The sequence below is a fragment of the Halictus rubicundus genome, chromosome 5 (assembly GCF_050948215.1).
Source record: "Halictus rubicundus isolate RS-2024b chromosome 5, iyHalRubi1_principal, whole genome shotgun sequence".
NCBI classification, from domain to species: Eukaryota; Metazoa; Arthropoda; class Insecta; order Hymenoptera; family Halictidae; genus Halictus; species Halictus rubicundus.
In genome coordinates, this window is record NC_135153.1 from 17,793,776 (window position 1) to 17,811,451 (window position 17,676).

At 39.1% G+C, this 17,676-nt stretch overlaps 1 protein-coding gene across 1 annotated transcript; it reads left to right on the plus strand.

The window, feature by feature from the left end:
* The first annotated feature begins 7,190 nt into the window (after positions 1–7,190).
* LOC143354489 (uncharacterized) lies at positions 7,191–8,403 on the plus strand. The gene is made up of 3 exons (XM_076788638.1): positions 7,191–7,384; positions 7,525–7,663; positions 7,739–8,403. Exons 1-3 carry the CDS (start codon positions 7,222–7,224, stop codon positions 8,058–8,060), a joined length of 624 nt encoding a protein of 207 aa, XP_076644753.1. The 5' UTR covers positions 7,191–7,221; the 3' UTR covers positions 8,061–8,403.
* The last annotated feature ends 9,273 nt before the right edge of the window (positions 8,404–17,676 follow it).

Below are 17,676 nucleotides of genomic sequence, written 5' to 3' on the forward strand. Positions count from 1 at the left end.
ACATGCAGACACACACACACAAACACACCGCACGAGCAACTCGTGTCGATCATGCGTGCGAAAGTTGGGTCACTGATCAAGCATTCTTATCGCTCTGGGAAGAATAGTCGAGTTATCATCCAGGAGAGCAATCGATGTATTGCGAGTACAGTGCCCTCGCGATAAATGTCCAGAAGATCTTGACTGTAATTGTCCCGAAACTGTCCCCACTACCGCGGGTTATACCCCGCGAGGGGCCGCGAAGCTCGAGAGGCCTCGGTCGCCGAGGAACGTATACTCGATTCGGTATTATGTTTACACTCCTCGGCGGCCAAGGTCATCGAAGTTCGCTGTCCTTCTCCACGTTCGGCAGCGGATCAAAGAATAGTATTTTCTTCGCGATAAATGTCCCAGGCCGGACCCGTGTTTTCGGACAATTATCGCGAGGGCACTGTACAATGATTGACATGTACTTTCGTTCAAGTTGTATGACCGTTGTGTGAGATGCACTGGTGTAGTATACTATATCGATAGAGCCTGCTGGAACGAGACCGCATAATCGCCAGCAGCCTCGTTCCAGCACAATTTTCGTTTCGTCAGGGGGTTGGAAATCATGGCGGCGTTCCCCATGGGTTCGTGATACTGCTTCGATGGATCGCCAGCTTATGTTCTTTGTCACAAGGAAACCGAAAAATGCGCCGACACTTCCGGTTACATATATATTATTTTTCTCCTTCAATTGACGAAGCTCGTTTTCTATAGGCGGCCTCTAAAGTGTATTTAAATGATCTTGATGGAGTTGTGATCATTATGGGGAATCGGGGGAAATTGTGAGCTTTTGTACTTCAATGAGAAAACTTCCGAACCGATTCCCACGAAGAAATCTCGAATACCCTGTGTGTCTACGTCCAAATTTTTCACTTGCCACTTGCTATCATTGGTTAATCAGTTTTTGTTTTCAAACTTTGAAAGTGAATTGTCCAACGATATTCGAATTGTAACCGGATTTAAATGATAAATGTTGATATGAAATTGTTTCGGTTCCCCCGTAATCTATTTAGCCAGAACCGTGGATGATTTCAATGATTCTGTGGAATGATTTGTGGAACCATTTTCCAACCCCCGCAGTTCTCTGCCTGAACAAATGACTATGTGATCAATTTCTCCCTGGAAGCTCTGTACGTGGAACAACGTATTTCACCAATGGAACACTTAAAGGACTTTTGTTTGTTGCTGGTCGTTGTTTACCGCTTCCGACAATGAAGAACTCGAGTCAAATTACAGAAACAATCTGTCTGCGCCGAAGCAAATATTTCTGTGAAACGTTTCAATTATGCCTTGGAATTTGACACAGGTATACTGATAAGTAGACTGCGGATCTTTGTGCATTTATAGCAAGTGCTACGGAAATAAAGTCCAGTTGAATACAAGTTTCAATAAAGTTGGACGTAGACTTAAATACACTTGTTTATTTCATGGAAATGATCGTCGAGCTTACGGGATACTATATACCTACTTTCCCTTTTTGTTTTCCGTCGATTCGAGCTTGGAACAATTAGTTATGTTACAAATTGCAGACTTTAGACGAGCTGTTTAACACGTTGACTGCCAATTATTCATAAAAATTGCATAGGAACCTTCGTTTTAATAAAATAGAAGCAAGTAATGTTTACAGTAGTTGTTCTTTCAACCTTCTTAAGTGAACTTAATTTAACTTTGTTTTCACAATTGTATGGACAATTGTTGAGAAATATAGCTATATTTAAATCGTTGAACTATCATTGAATATATTTAAGATTGTTGCTACAGTTGCTCACCCGAAGAAAAAATATTACACACGTTTCTATAAGTTGTATTAATAGTGGTCATGACTTGCATACATATTGTTTCTGTGTGTTCTGACAATAAGCAACATTAAGAAACATATTGGAAGTTTTACAGTAACAGCAACGTTGGCTTAACCTTTGTTCCCTTGGTGGATACGCACGCGGTCTGTCTCAAGTGCATAGGAATTGTTTTAATTACAATTGAACACTACGTACGAAATTTTATTATTATTCTATTATTCGTGTGCTCTGTTCCGTTTAAATTAATAGCCAATATAATTATTTGATAATGTTATAACGCAAAACTTCATTCGAGCAATAAAGAAGGATTGAAAAATCAACTTTGCAACAAATATATTAAATTTCATTCTAGATGCCTGTATAATTATCCAACAATGTTACAGTGTAAAACATTGAAGAACATTGAACATTGAAGAGGTCACAAAAATCAGATAACGATATTAACTTTCCGACTGACAAATAAATATTCAATTCGAATCACGTGCACTCCAGCTACCAAACTAATCGTCCAACAAAATTGCACTGCAAAAATGCAATTCTCACTGCGTTTGAGACAGAACGCGAAGCTCGAAGCTATATGGGTGTGTCATAAATAATTTCCGTTTCTTCTCGATATATGTCAACAATACGGGTCTTGCCAGCGTCGTGTCGTTCAGAAGACATGCCGCGTTATGTTTACACTACTCGGCGTCCGACGCCTCTCGAGCTTCACTTCCCCTCACGGGGTACACCCCGCGGTAGAGGGGATAATTCTGCGACGTTAATCACCGAGGCCTTGGCGACATATATCGAGAAATCAGTATACCGTTAATTTATTATAAGCTCTCAATCGCGAATGACTTTCAGTTCGTTTCACTCCATCGACAATGTTTCATACAGTTTTGCGGCAATTCAGGATTGCGACGGAAATTGTTTATGACTGTTCCCTGGCACCGGTTTCCCTCGGTTTCCGCAAACCTTCGTTTCGCCTAACTATCGCGACAAGCAATCGACAAAACTCGACATAAACACGTACGTACGAGCTTTTAGCGAAATCCGATTGTACCCGAGGTAACCGTAAAACTACCATAGACTACGATTAAATTATTCTGTAGGTTAGAAAACAGAGAGTGAGAGAAAAAAAAAAGAAACTAACGTTAGTTACCCTAAACAAAGACGATATTGGAAAACCTAGTGGCTAGAGGGTTATTACAAGATTTTTGTTTCTTTGATTGCCGAACACACACGAAAAACATACACACATGTTCCGGTCTTTGTTAAGTGTTCAGACAGAACGCTATTGTTCGCAGAGTGATCTCCGGCGATCTTGGGCGATAGCTGTTCGCGATAAGCAAGCGAGCAACCGTAAGAACAACAGCGAGACAACAACAAAGTAAAAAGATACACGATAAAAGAGAACAGGGAAACAGAAACGATGTGAACGAAAATAAACGTACAGTTGTCACTACACAAGCACACACACACACACACACACGAAGGTACATTATTAAGTGTATATGCGCGCGCGTGTGTACGATGATATACATTGTATATCCGGGCAACTGGCGGCCCGTGGGCCGCACACTGTTTCTTTCTCTTTTTCTCAGCAGTGTCGCCAGATGAGGGGAGGGAGCACGAGTTGAGGGGAATACAGTTACCCTCTCTCTGCCAGTACCGGAGTGTGACGAAACGCGTCACGTGACCGGGCCGCGGCGGAAGCGTGGGGGACTGGCGCGGTAGGGGAAATTAGAGTGGGGGAACATGTCTTGATCTGGCGACACCGGTTCTCAGTGCCTACCAGCTTCTCCCACCATTCGACTGGTATACTATGAGAGCAATAGCGTGCGGCCAACGGGGCCCGGTTCCCCGACTCTGCAGATAAAGTCACGCGAGGAGTGGGAGAACCGGGAAACTGGTGGTGGGGGTCGCGCAGCGACGGCGGGGAAGGAGTTGCCCAGCTCTTGTATACAAATACAATACTGATCTATGCAATTTCGTTTAGGCCAGCTCGTGGCTCGAGCAAGTAACATTCGAAAACTCAGCTGAAACGATTCGGAACGCGTCGGCTCGGACCGAGCGGGTTTAATTGAAAACTTCCTACCGTCTGCAACTTGGTGAACAAACTCACACACACACACACACACACACACACACGCACACATACATGTACATCTCTCTGTACGTACAAAATGAAAGTCTCTTCGTTTCGTTATTTGTCGGAGTACATACGAGAAAGAATAATAAAAACGAGAGAGAGAGGGGGGGGAGAACAGATTATTCGTTATGGTACCGCCGATCGATCGCAATTTTGAAAATGATCCGCGACGATACGCGAAAAAAATTGTATGTGACAAAACAGGATGCGAATACTCCTTGAGACACGCGTGTACTTCTTCTTGTTTCCGGTTACTCTAGCCTGTGGTTGAATATATTTTATGAAACGGTATTAATAAACACACACATACACACGGAAACCCACACTGTACACGTACATATACATACACACACACACACACACACACACACGGAGAACCGACTAATGAGTATAAGTAACGTTTGCATGCAAAATATAGAGATTAAAAACAATTTAGTGGCCACGGATTATAAGGCGCAAATCGAATCTTAAACGTGACAAATGAGATACGAGGAAAAATAAAAATAACAGCAGAGTAGTTCTTTTTCTAACGAGCGAATAATTTTTTTAAAGTGATTTGACACGTAGCTGGCTAATTAGAAGTTACAATAACATGGCCAATATACTTTTATAAACTGTACAAAAAATGGAAAAAACAGAGAAAATAAGTATTCACGCGCGTTTAGACATCAGCACTTTTAAAATATACTTGCCATAACAAATGCCTTAGCAGAAAAAAAAAAGAAATACATTACTGTACATTCAGGTACGAGTCGGGGAAGGTAAAAAAAATATATATACATATATATATACATATAAATATATATTATATATATATACATATGTATATGATAAGTATAATAAGTACATGCAGTCATTATACAAATAACAGGAACAGATGAAAAAAAAAATGCGAGAGATCGACAAGTGAGCCAAAGATAAAAACTAAATAAATAAAACATCCAATGCACACACATCAAAGGTACATTAGTAGCGAAGAGGGAAGAAAAAAAAGCGATATCCATACACATACACCTTACGTTTAAACAAAAAAGTCGAAGAACCCGTTAACCTGTATAAAATGTACCCGTGAACGTTTCCTCCATGTATATTTTATACGTTTAACGTTATTGTTCAACAGAGAGCACGCAGCAAGTGATTATAACGATTAATTAAAAAAAAGATACCGAGCAGAAAAAGAAATAATAATAATAATGATAAAAATACAAATAAACAGTGTACATGGAACCTCTCAGAAGCGCACTAAAATAAAAAAAAAAGTACGAGATGACGATGCAAAGTGAGAATATATTATTAAATGTATTTAGATTAAGAAAACAATTTAATTATTAGGAGACGAGAGAAAACAACAACAACAACAAAAGAGAAAAAAAAAGCAAAAAAGAAAACAGAAACGATCATTATCGTGTACATAAACATCGTTGGCAATATTCGACTTCGCCCGTCCATTTAGTTTCTAGACCACACGTCTCTACGATTGTTCCTTTCGAGCCAGCATCGAATAGGTCAGAAACACACAGGTGATCGAGAAAAGGGAAAAAGAAATAATAATTTTGCGCCTGTAATTCTTGTTAATCTGTCGTTAAACACGTTGACAGAGAATTTAGTCGAAGTGTTTCCTTCTCGACGCAGAGAGAATAATATTATAATATTTTAAAATATACTCATTGTTTATGTTTAAGACACACTTCCAAATATTCCGCATTTCATTAATTTTCTTCTTCGTTCTACCGTTCTTCATACGTCACGCGGTTTTATGCTCTGTTCCCACGCACCAAACGAACAACAACCCCTATCGCGCGGCCGGTTCTTCGAGTTGCAGGAACAACACGTCCCGCCGTTGATACACTTTGTACATAAATGTACCGCATGGTGTTTCACTGCATCATTTATTGTAATGCAACCAACGCATTCAATCAAAATGAATTTATAAATGAAACCTGTTGACGCTGTATTCGATGCGATTCAGAACTCAACCCCCAGAACTACCGACGACGACTATCTTTCCTCTGCTAATGGGGAGGTGGTAAAATTCTCCAGCATTATTTTTATTCCTTATGTTTTTGTCGAATTTAATTGGAATTTCAACGTCAGACTCGTGTCGAAAGATTTCCAAAACCTCAACCTATCAAAAAAATTGATTTCTCGAATGGCGTGACCTCTTAATCGGGTTTTGAATCGTCGTAATAAATTTTAACTTTGTAATACTGTCAGAATACACAATAATGGATACTATAATTACCACTTAAAAATCAACATGCAGAACGTGAAAAAATCTGATTAACTGCAGCCTGCAATTTGACGAGAACTGCTAAGAAAATATTGAGCATGGTCTGTATTTTGGCAATTTCCAAATAAAAATTGAAGTTCATTTTTCTTAACACCGTGATCACTACGAGTTCTTTAATATCCTCAAGAAATAGTTAATTTTGTACCTCCCCCCATTAGTAGCAGCAGTATCATGATTGCTAATAGTCTTATGATGGTGTATGACCCCTGTTCCTGTGTTACAAATTCTTTATCCCGCAAAGAATAACAATTCTATCATTTCTATCCTGCGATCCTTTTCATGAAATAGTTACATACATCGTTCTTAATTTTAACTTGTTTTTGCTTTTTTAATTATTAGATTTATCGTCTAGAATCAAAATAAATTGAAATTTATAGTATGGACGTACAATTGTATATTTTATTTCTTTTGTCATATAGAAATAGTTTTTTTAGTTCTGTTATAATACTTATTACAACGTACTTTCACGCGAGACAATCATGTTTCTTCATTTAGAGACAAGAAGGCTACTCGAACATTGTTTAATTTCTTTCTTCACAATCTAAATTGGAATGTATGATTATTAATTAATTTACTCTGATATTCGTTAATTAGATAACGACGAAACATTCCACATCTACCCTTCTACTGTAATTTTTTATGAGACATATTCAAAACTTATGTTTTTGATTACTATCAAAGGGTACTAATGCTAATAAGTAATTGTACAATATACGGACATCTTTACACACATTTCAAATACTCACATTCTGTACAAAATTTATAACTATTAACTAATAAACAAATTTCGGCAATGAGTTAGTTAGATTTAAATTGATTTTTATGTTACGTTTCGATACACTGCTTGCCCAGCATAGTGAAAACTAAGGTAGATACAAAGTTATTTAAAGAAACCGCGCTTTCGATTTGAATTTGTATTGAAATTTGAATTTCGACTATCGATTGCTGACTCGTACACCATTCGAGTGACGATGTTAAACAAAAACAAAAATGTCGACGACTCAACGAGCTCGGAGGACGAAACAATAAAAAGTGTGTTAAAGGAGGCGACAGATCATGAATTTTTAAAAGATATTTATTTTTCCGCAAAAGAACCCGACGATTCTGGAATTTCACAGAAAACGAACGGACAGAGTAAGTAACATAACCTCATCATATTGGTCCTCCTAACCTCTGCATGCAAACAGCATGTATGTAAGCACCTCATAATTTTATCTTAAATAAAGTTTCGTAAATTTACAATCTGTAATTCTATTTATTTTTGCTTCGTTTAGACAATTCAAAGCATTCAGAGGAAACAAAACCCAAATCGTTAAGACCAGACTTGGAACAGAAGGAAAAGTTTGAAAACTTTGGAGTAACTCCATCGTTTCAGAAATATGTTGCGAAAAAGCTGGATGAGATAATAGAAAAGTGAGTAATACGAACATAATCAGTTTCCCACAATATATTTGAATTATTATTCTACAAATGTACAAACTACTTTAGATCTATTAAAATCAAAAATAAGATAGAGCATGATTCTGTCGCGACCAGTACAGAAAGTTCAGATAACAATTCTGGTATAAAGCTCCTCAGTTCTTCTGTAGAATTTTTAACAGCTGAGGAACAACTGGAAGAACTTCCCAGAAAGAGAAAAGCTAAAGTAAGTATCGATGAGAACGCAACTATGTTAAAATGTAGGGAAGTTGCGGTGGATCCAGGAAAGATATTGTCCAAATCAGATACTAAAGCTTGGACAAGCAAACGAGGGGAACCAGAGTTTAAATATAAAAAGTTAAAAAATGGTACGTTAGTGGAACAGACCTAGTGTTAGTAAAAGAGACTTTATTTTCTTGAAACTATTTTAAGAAATATAAATTTTTAAGGAAAGCTTAATGTTTTAACTCTTAATGCTCCGGTTATTTTGTAAACACATGTTAGTTGTCTCTGTAGCGGACCCAACGGAGTGTTAAAGGTTAAAATTAATAATTTCCTTCGTCATCCTGGGACTTGCTTTTTCGATTATTATCGTTTTAAGCACGAGTATTTTAAATTAAGAATTAACACTAACATAAGAGACTGAAAAGTATCTATGTTGTGTCAAATATAAATGTTATATGAATAAACTATAAAACTTATGTTTATTGTTAATAAACATTTATTTTAGCAAAGTTAAGTGATTCCTGAGTATCCCTTCCTCTAACACTATGCGATTATACTTGTTAGAAGTTACACATTTATATAATTAGTAAATTAAGTATCGAGGCTTGACGTTTGAATGGAAATAAGTTAATAAAATAGAAATTTAACGAGCGAATGGAATGATTCTTGTTACCTTAATTGTAAGATGAAATGAATATTCCGGGAACAATTATTTTTACCGCGAAATCTAGACATATACATAGTCTTCTGAGTGTCGAATTCGTGGCGCCATCCGCGACAAAATGCTCAAACTGCTCGACAAACCTTATCGATAAGCCAGTGCACTACGTCGGTAATTTCTAGACTGCAGATTTTAAAGAAATATATCAGAAGAATTTAAGCACACTGTTACTTTATTTTTAATTTGCTAAAATTACTAAAAATAGAAGTACACTTTTGTGTGACTCTTGCTTCTTTAAATTCGGGTAAGAAATTTTGTATAAAAACTTTGTGTAGTGATTACTGATTTATTATTTGTCTTTGGGACTAATAGCATAGGTTTAAAGAGATATTATTATATAGACGAGATATACGAGATATCACGAGCGACAGTCACTTGATTTACTAAAATATTGTTGGAAGAAGATAAAAATATTGGGTATAATAGTTTTGGGGAATGCACACATTTACTATGCACACATGTTATAATGATTTCTATCTTTTTATTAATTTTATAAATGCTTTAACTGTAAGACAGATCATTCTTTTAAAAAATGTCATACCACACAAGTGTGTAACAGTTCAATAGGAAAAATAGTACAAGAATAAAACAACAAGAGATTTTAATCTCTGACATGAATATGGATAATCGCAATAAGATCAGTAGATCCTTGTTTTGGGAAACAGGCTACGCAGCTGGCATATTCATCTTTTAATTTATATTCCCTCAGCTGACAAGTTTGCGAAGAAAAAGTTTCGCAGGAAACCATTAAAAAGTCAATCTGTGATCCTTTGACAGCAGCAGTCGGGTCTCTTGGCAATCGATCGTAATTTTGAATATGTAAACGCAATGTTCTTTACTTGGCAGCGGGTGGAGCTCGAGATCTACATTCTTCAAGCTTTAATTAACTCCTCAGAAATTAAAGGGGCACTCTGTACTTTGACTAGTACAGTAAAATATGTACCACTTCCAAGCGTTAATTTAACATCCAAGAAATTAGAAAAGCTCCCTAGAAAACCACTGGAATTTCTATTTGCAACTCTTTGTCTAAAATAATTCGGCCGCTCATCGATCGCAATGTTTCCCAATTTTTCGTACTTAGCAACCGAAACGTAATCCTCGTTCTGAGGGTTCCAATTTCGGAGCTGGCTGATTAAGAAACCTTCGCGCCGAAAAGTCAATCTCGCTTCCGCAAACGAAAAGAAAGATTGCGACCAACTATTTCTCTTCAAGCATTACCCTACTTTTCCTGCTTCGGGCAAATCCCAGATGAAAGATATTACTTAACCAAAAGTTATTGAAATCTGATCCGCGCGAAGGCGGATTAATCATTGAAGCGAAGATAATAAACTTCGTAATGATGATTAAAGCATCGCAGCTTTTTACAGCTCAACTGAAAAGCTGTAACATTTCCCAGCACAAAATGGCGAGTCTGCTACGTAAACCGTGCAGCAGCCAATGAACTCGGAGACTAAAATGACGCTTAACATTCTCCGGAAAATCAATGAACATTGTACCTACTCGGTGTTATACGAACGTGTCTTGTGACTACACCAAAACATTAGAATGTAGACAAGACATGACCTTGACAAGTCAGGGACCAAAATGGGCCCGTGTTCCGCCATCTTAGGGTTAATCCCGTGCTTCTCATCCTTGTTTCGGGCCACTCGGTGGAGTTGCCAGGCGTTTATCAACGAGAGTCAAGCATAATCAGATTTCGAACAGCGACGTCTTCGTCGGTATTATCGTTGCTGAGGAGGAACAATACGTTCCGTGCAACGACTCTGTGTCAGAAGTTTCACGGATACACGGGCTTTTCCCGTTCTTCGAGTCAAGTTGACAAGGTCAACACCAACGAACGGGTGTCTCGGGGTGGCCCGCCGAGCCAGCAGGGTGCATCGATTATGCATTTGCGACCCTCATTCCGCTCGAAGCAGCGCAGAGACTTTGCGAATGGCGGGGCTAATCGGAAAGAGGGTGCATTGCCAGAAGCCCGACCTATTCTCGCGCAGAAACTGCATCGAACTTCCCTCATATTCCGGGACTGCGGTCGTTCAACGGTGTCCCGACCATTTCCGGTTTATCGGGGAGTCCTTGTGCTCGGAGTATCAAGGACGAGCGCGCCAGACTGTCGCAGAGTTTCGGAACTTCGTAGATCGACCGATATTTTCTGCGGTGTTATCGGTCTTGAACTGCTCGGCACTTTCGCTACTGTCGTTTCTTCCGGCAACAATCTTCATGCAGCCACTCCTATTGAACCTCCCTATGCTATGCCGGTGTCATTCGTGACCCGTCGGGGTGGAGATAAGCACGACTCAATATGTACAATTTTATTTGACGCTTCTTATTTCGAAATAAGACAATTTTTCTTCTTTCTCCGAAATACGACGAAAGCCGGTCCCGAGCCATCGCCTTATATCGAAGGAATACTGTGAACAACGGCGTGGGTCAGAAATGACTCCGGCATAGGCCTAGAACTCGCAGGAGTTTTTTTAAACAATTAATTTACTACATGATACGTGTAAAATAAAAATTTAGAATTATAGAAACCATTTAGGTTTTTATTTTCTTCTTTAAATATTCTAGTACATTAAAAATAATTTGCGGGTGTGCTCAAATCTTTTCAATGTTTTTTCCGTTCGAAATTTTACTTATTTGTTATTGGTCGCAGACTGTGCTCGTTGGAGAAACGGTTAGAGCGCTGTTTCTCGCGCGGTACGATTAGGCTGAAAATTATCATTGCCTCTGTTTGCACATGGACACGAGCACCACTTTGGCAGAACTTTACTCCGTCGTGTGTTTGTGCCACAGCACTTTGTTGAGTGTGAAACGGACACTGATGCTCGTCGAAACTACAAGCCGCGACGAGTCCGTGCTACGCCTAAGTTTCTTGTACCACACGGTTACTCGTGTTTCTGTTTTCGGCGTTTAACATTAGGAAAAAGTATATCGGTTACGCGAATGTCCACCGTCACAAATTTTTCGTTTATATTTTATGAAACTTTACACTAATTTCATTGAAGTGGAGTTATATTTTCCAACGGGACGCATGCGTGCAGCGTGAACAAATTTTTATGGCAAAATAAAAATTGTTAGCCTCAATTGATAAGATACAGGAGATGCATAAATATGTGTTTCTTTGAAGTATTTTCAATGAGCTGAAAATAATGGAACAGTATCTTCAAATTTTTTAAATGTTTATAGTGTTTTGCATTTCTCTATAATGGTGAAAAAAGACCAGAAAAATTACCAGAATTTTTTTTTATCAGAAAAATGTTAGTCATAACGGTTATTTGTGACAATAACAGATAAGTCTTAAAATTTTTCAATTGCTTCGTTGTTTGAAATGTTTCTGCAAAAATAGCTGACTTCCATTTGACTAAAAATGTTGTTGATGATGTATTTCGGAAAAATTTCTAAAATTGCTGTTATTTTTGGTCTCTGATAGAAAACATTCATCACATTCCCCTCTGTAAAACGATGTAAAATGAAATTAGTTCGTGAGAAGCAGATCCTGTATCGCCCGGAGCGATTCCTTCAGCGAGGCGCTCGCCTTCTGAAGAAGAAGTATACCTTCATAGGAGGAGCCTGATGAATGTTCGCTTCCGCGTTGAACAAACCGATTCATCAAATCACCTGCTGCACTCCCTGATTTTATTGCACCCGATCCAGCGCCCGAAGATTTACCGTTGCAAGTTTTCTCATAAGACGCTGCAATAATACGAGCGCAACGTTCCCAGTGAACAACGGCTCAGAATGCATGCGAGGCATGCGGCATGCAGTTGCAGCTGCATTCATAAGATAAACCCGAGCGATCTCATTCATTGCGAATTTGCGTCTAAAATCGAGACAATTATCGAAAATTTTAAAAGAAAATTTCACGAGTTTCAGAAGAGAAGTTACAATTAAATATCTAAATGTACCAAATTAAATACCAAATAAAAATTGAGTGTTTGCACCTATACGTTCAATTATTCGGTTTCTCAGCGTTATCAAAGCGTCGGGGTTTGAAAAGAGGTGGAAATTCGAAAGTTCTCGAAAATTTGAAAATTCCGAAAATTTCGTGGGCGATACCAGGAAATTAAATATCTAAATGTACCAAATAAAAATTCAATATTTAAATTAAATGTTTGCACCTACACGTCCAATTATTCGGTTTCTCAGCGTTATCAAAGCGTCGGGGTTTGAAAAGAGGTGGAAATTCGAAAGTTCTCGAAAATTTGAAAATTCCGAAAATTCCGTGGGCGATACCAGGAAATTAAATATTTAAATGTACCAAATTAAAATTCAATATTTAAATTAAATGTTTGCACCTACACGTCCAATTATTCGGTTTCTCAGCGTTATCAAAGCGTCGGGGTTTGAAAAGAGGTGGAAATTCGAAAGTTCTCGAAAATTTGAAAATTCCGAAAATTCCGTGGGCGATACCAGGAAATTAAATATTTAAATGTACCAAATTAAAATTCAATATTTACATTAAATGTTTGCACCTATACGTTCAATTATTCGGTTTCTCAGCGTTATCAAAGCGTCGGGGTTTGAAAAGAGGTGGAAATTCGAAAGTTCTCGAAAATTTAAAAATTCCGAAAATTCTGTGGGCGATACCATTGAGCGTGAACGTGCAAAGAGCACAGTGGGAGTTTTATCGTGTTACATTTAACTCCACCAGGGATACTGGAGAAATAAACAGGCAGGAGAACTGACTTCGGCTTAAGCGAGAACCCGGTCGACCGTCGATGAAACTTTTAAGGAAAAATTCTAAAACAGGGGCAAAACCCGAAGATCAACCCCCACGATGATATCTTTTGGAAAAATTGTGGCTGATGGTGGACGTGGAGGGCTGTCAATATTTCCTGGACCGGGCATCGCTTTGGAATTAAATAGCGTGGGATATTCATAAATAAGCAATGTCTGAAGTAACGCGCACTGTCGGAATTTTATGGTGTCATATTTTCCATCGAAAGAAAATTTTCTGCTTCGTGAAATTCTTCGTGTATATCGAGGAAAACCGTTTAAGAGAAGGAGAACACGAAAAATGAACACAAAAGTATTTAAGTAATTTTATCAAAAAATAAAAAAGAGAACTGATGTTTAAACAATATTCGTGCACAAAGAATGGAAAATTCCTTTTATACTGTCGGTTATAAAATAATAATATGTGAAAGAGAATACATAGAGTGTACTCGTATTTCTTTAGTAATACTTTAATAAAAGTTGCTCACGCAAGTGTACCTTTTGTAAGTAATTTTTCATCTCCATTAAACCTCCATACACTGAGAACACTATAATACGCTGCGTTAGCTGTGTACTTACCAGATTAATATTTTATCGTAAAGGATTTCCATACTACAAAGTATTAAAATGTTCTTTTCACTGTAGTTGTCGGCCCTTGCCTCCTCAAAGTATTATATTCGTTTCTTCCACTTCGTGCGGTAAATCACGTATGAAACTAATGTGCAGAAAGCGTAGAAAATATGAAATAACAGTTAAAGTAATAATAAATTACCTGGTCTCATGTTTCAGTGCGTCTGAAAGTGACAGAACAGGTGTCAGTAGTACGAGTCAGCCATTCGTCAGACACAATTATGTTACTATTTCCACTGACACTATTTTTCTTCTTAACATTTGCTGTTGGTGTAAAAAATTCTTTAATTGAAAAGAAGTAGGTTTTATTAAAGATTAAAAATTGCCAGATGTTCGACTTTTATGAACATTTCACTTTGGCTCTTTGTAACTTTTATGCCTCGATGTTTCTCAAGTGCCCTTAAATTCTGCTCTTCGAGAAACCGAAAAAGATAGGACTTAACCTAAATTAAACCCTCAGAAAACGGATGTCTCTGATTTCGTACGATTCGCGCTTGTTAAGCCCACTTGGCATTCTGTTTAACAATTTCATCACTCAAGCAATTACGCCGGTGTGCATCATTATTTCAATCAACCGAGTGCAGTAATGTCTCGATATAAAAACTTCGGAACTGAAATATCACTTATAAAATAAATAAAAAATAAAAGAATAAATAGTATAAATAGAATAGTATAAATAGAATAAATATATAGAATAAAAAAAAGTGATAATATTTGTTTTGTTTCTGGTAAATTGTCCACAATCATCGTGCACATCTTTTCTACCAACATCGAAGCATTACTGCAACGATCCTTAAAACGCTGAGTCAAAATGGTCTTAATGGAAGTTCACGTGGATCAATCTATGATCATCATCATCCCCCCGAGGATCCACCCTCCGTTCAGCTGCCACATTATTCCGCACGACACGATTGAATACCAAAGAAAAAGCGTCTACTAAACACAGATATCAATGAAAACTCAGCCGGCCGAATCCCAAGCAGACCTTCATCCCCGAATTCCCTCGGTCCATCGGCCGGGGGGTGGTAGCAGCGCGATCCCGGGCCGTCCCCGAACCCAGCCTTTTAAGAAACAGAAAATCCCGGCAAATCCTCGGGAGAGCCCCTAAAACCTAATCCCCGTCAGGAAGTCCTGTCACGAACTACCCTTCGAGGGAACATCCGGCCGCGGGCGAGACGGCACGAGCGTGCCAAGAAAAATCATCCCCTTCGGGCCTGCCAATTAACCTTGCACTTGCCAGAACGTCGCGATAAGCGGAGGAGGATTGCATCCCCACCAGAATGCACCGCCGCCCCACTCTCCTCGCCGGCGACTTGGTGCAACGCACCTGCTGTCACCGGAGGGGGTTGTTTTCGACACGGGTGGCGCCTACCGCGGCGGTTAGGCGAACCGATCCGTGTCTTCCGGAAGCGGACAGTGCGCCCCGAACCGCTGAAACGAGCGGCCGGCCTCGCGGCTGCATCCGCGATCGCGTTTCTACACCGTGTGCTCCAAACGATGAATGAAAATGTGCCCTCCTACCAGCGGCTAACCCTTCCAACACATCCATCGGGGGTGAACTTCGTTAAAATTCACCGGCGAGCAAATGATCAAATGATCAAACGATACCAGAGTCCCGGCGAGAATTTTTGAAACTCGACGCACGGCCGTGTTTTACCTGAGAACGGATACCTGTGAGAGGGGGTGGTTGCAAGAAGTTCGTGTGATACATTAGTTCCCGGGGGTGAACGCGCGACCGGAGTCTTGATGAAGCGAGCAGACCGCCGGTGCGAAGGTCAGTTTCCGGGTCGAAGTGTCGGGGGTTGGTTCTGCCGAGAGGGTGGGCTTACACAGATATTTCGCATTTTACACATTTTCTTTGTTAACAAGTGGCCTGTGCGGGCTTTTCAGCTGACGCGACTGCGGCAAATACCTCAGTTGAAAGTGTAGGGGGGTAGGTTTTAACTAAGGGGTGGATTAGGATAGATATTTTTTATTTTCTCTATTTTCACAAGTGTCCTTTGTAGCATTAGTATTCAAGGGACTGTGGCAATTTTCCTGGTTGAAATGGGGGGGGGGGTGGTTTTTCAATTTACGCGTCTCTTTTATTTACAAGTGTCCGTCCTGTGCAGCTTTAGAAGTCAAGAGACTGCGGCAAATTTTCTGGTTGACTGCGTGGGGGGGGGGGGGTTGGTTTTACTAAGGGGATGCATGTTGACGGATATTTTTGATTCTTCATATTTTCTTTAATTACAAGTGTCCTGTGCAGCTTTAACATTCAACAGACTGCGGCAATTTCCCAGGTTGGATATGTGTGAGGGGGTTGGTTCTTCTGAAGGGGTAGTTTTTTGTCACATATTTTCCCTGGGTTATTCATTCTTTAAATAACGAGTGCTCTGTATACGTTTATGATGAGTAAAATTGGGCAACATTCCTAGTTGAATGTGTTAGGGGTTGGTCCTCTCAGAAAGATGATTTCTCTAATGTGTATTTATCATTCTGTCTAACATTCTCATTGCTCGGAATAATAAGTGCGCTGCACAGTCTTAGAATTGATGCGACTGCGGCAACTTGCCAGCTCGAAAGTGTTGGGGGATGATTTGTCAAGGAGGTGCTTTCCGTGAGATATTTATCATTGTCTCCAAGTTTTCTATTTCTTTCAATAACAAGTGTCCCGCGTAGTTTTAAGATGAAGCGAATGCTGCAATTCTCCAAGTTGAAAGCTTTCGGAATTGGTTCTGCCAAGAGAGTCGATTTTTTAAGTCCTCTATCATTCTCTCTTGCGTTCTCGTTTCTCACAGTAACAAGTGTTCTGTTCACTCCCCAGAATAATTGCTTCGGGGGGTGGTTCAACTAAGGGGGTAGATATTATAAAATATACATTTTTCTAGGTATTTAATTTTTCTGAATACATATATTTAATCTGAAACAACTTCGAGAACTTCCCATATTGGGGGTTAGTTGTTAGGGGTTGATTTTGCGAAGGATGTGTAATTACTCTTGGACCCGTCGTCCATTACGCTAATAACTGTGCTGTGGAGTTTTAAAATTGAAACGGTCCACTTTAGGGGTTGATTTTTCAGGGTTGATATTTAAGGGTTGATTTTTCAAAGGTTGTGCAATTGTTCTGAGTCTCTTCATCTATCAAAATAATTGTGCCGTGCAGTTCTAAAATTGAAATGGTCCACATTAGTTAGGGGTTGATTTTTCAGGGTTGATATTTAAGGGTTGATTTTTCAAAGGTTGTGCAATTGTTCAGAGACTCTTCGTCTATCAAAATAATTGTGCCGTGCAGTTCTAAAATTGAAACGGTTCACATTAGTTAGGGGTTGATTTTTAAGGGTTGATTTTGCGAAGTACATGCGATTGTTCTCGGGTGCTCCGTCTATTAGACTATCATTTCCCCGGTGGTGAGTAATTATCGCAGGGCGAATGATTTATCGAGTCAAGTTTCAAGGGTTGACCGTCCCCTCTTATGATCGTTTATTAACGCGAAAAGTTTTAATTCTACATTGTTCTGTAAGGAGTTTCTTTGCTGGTTTCAGCCCCGATGCCGGGGGTAGTCGCAGAGAAAGTTGTAGAGTGAAAGTGACGGAGGTGTCTACACACTGTCGATAAAGTGGATTATATTTCGCTATACAAAAGTTGTTTCAATTTTCGTGAACTTTCGCTCCGGTTTGAAAACACGCCCTACACATCTAGTATGCGTTTTGGTGTGTAATACTCTGTTTTCTTCCTT

What these genes read in the sequence shown, in the direction of transcription:
- LOC143354489 (XM_076788638.1), top strand. Translation starts at nt 7,222, where the DNA reads ATGTTAAACAAAAACAAAAATGTCGACGACTCAACGAGCTCGGAGGAC. An exon ending in ACAGAAAACGAACGGACAGA is followed by an intron (nt 7,385 to 7,524) that starts GTAAGTAACATA and finishes TGCTTCGTTTAG; the next exon opens with ACAATTCAAAGCATTCAGAG. An exon ending in CTGGATGAGATAATAGAAAA is followed by an intron (nt 7,664 to 7,738) that starts GTGAGTAATACG and finishes AAACTACTTTAG; the next exon opens with ATCTATTAAAATCAAAAATA.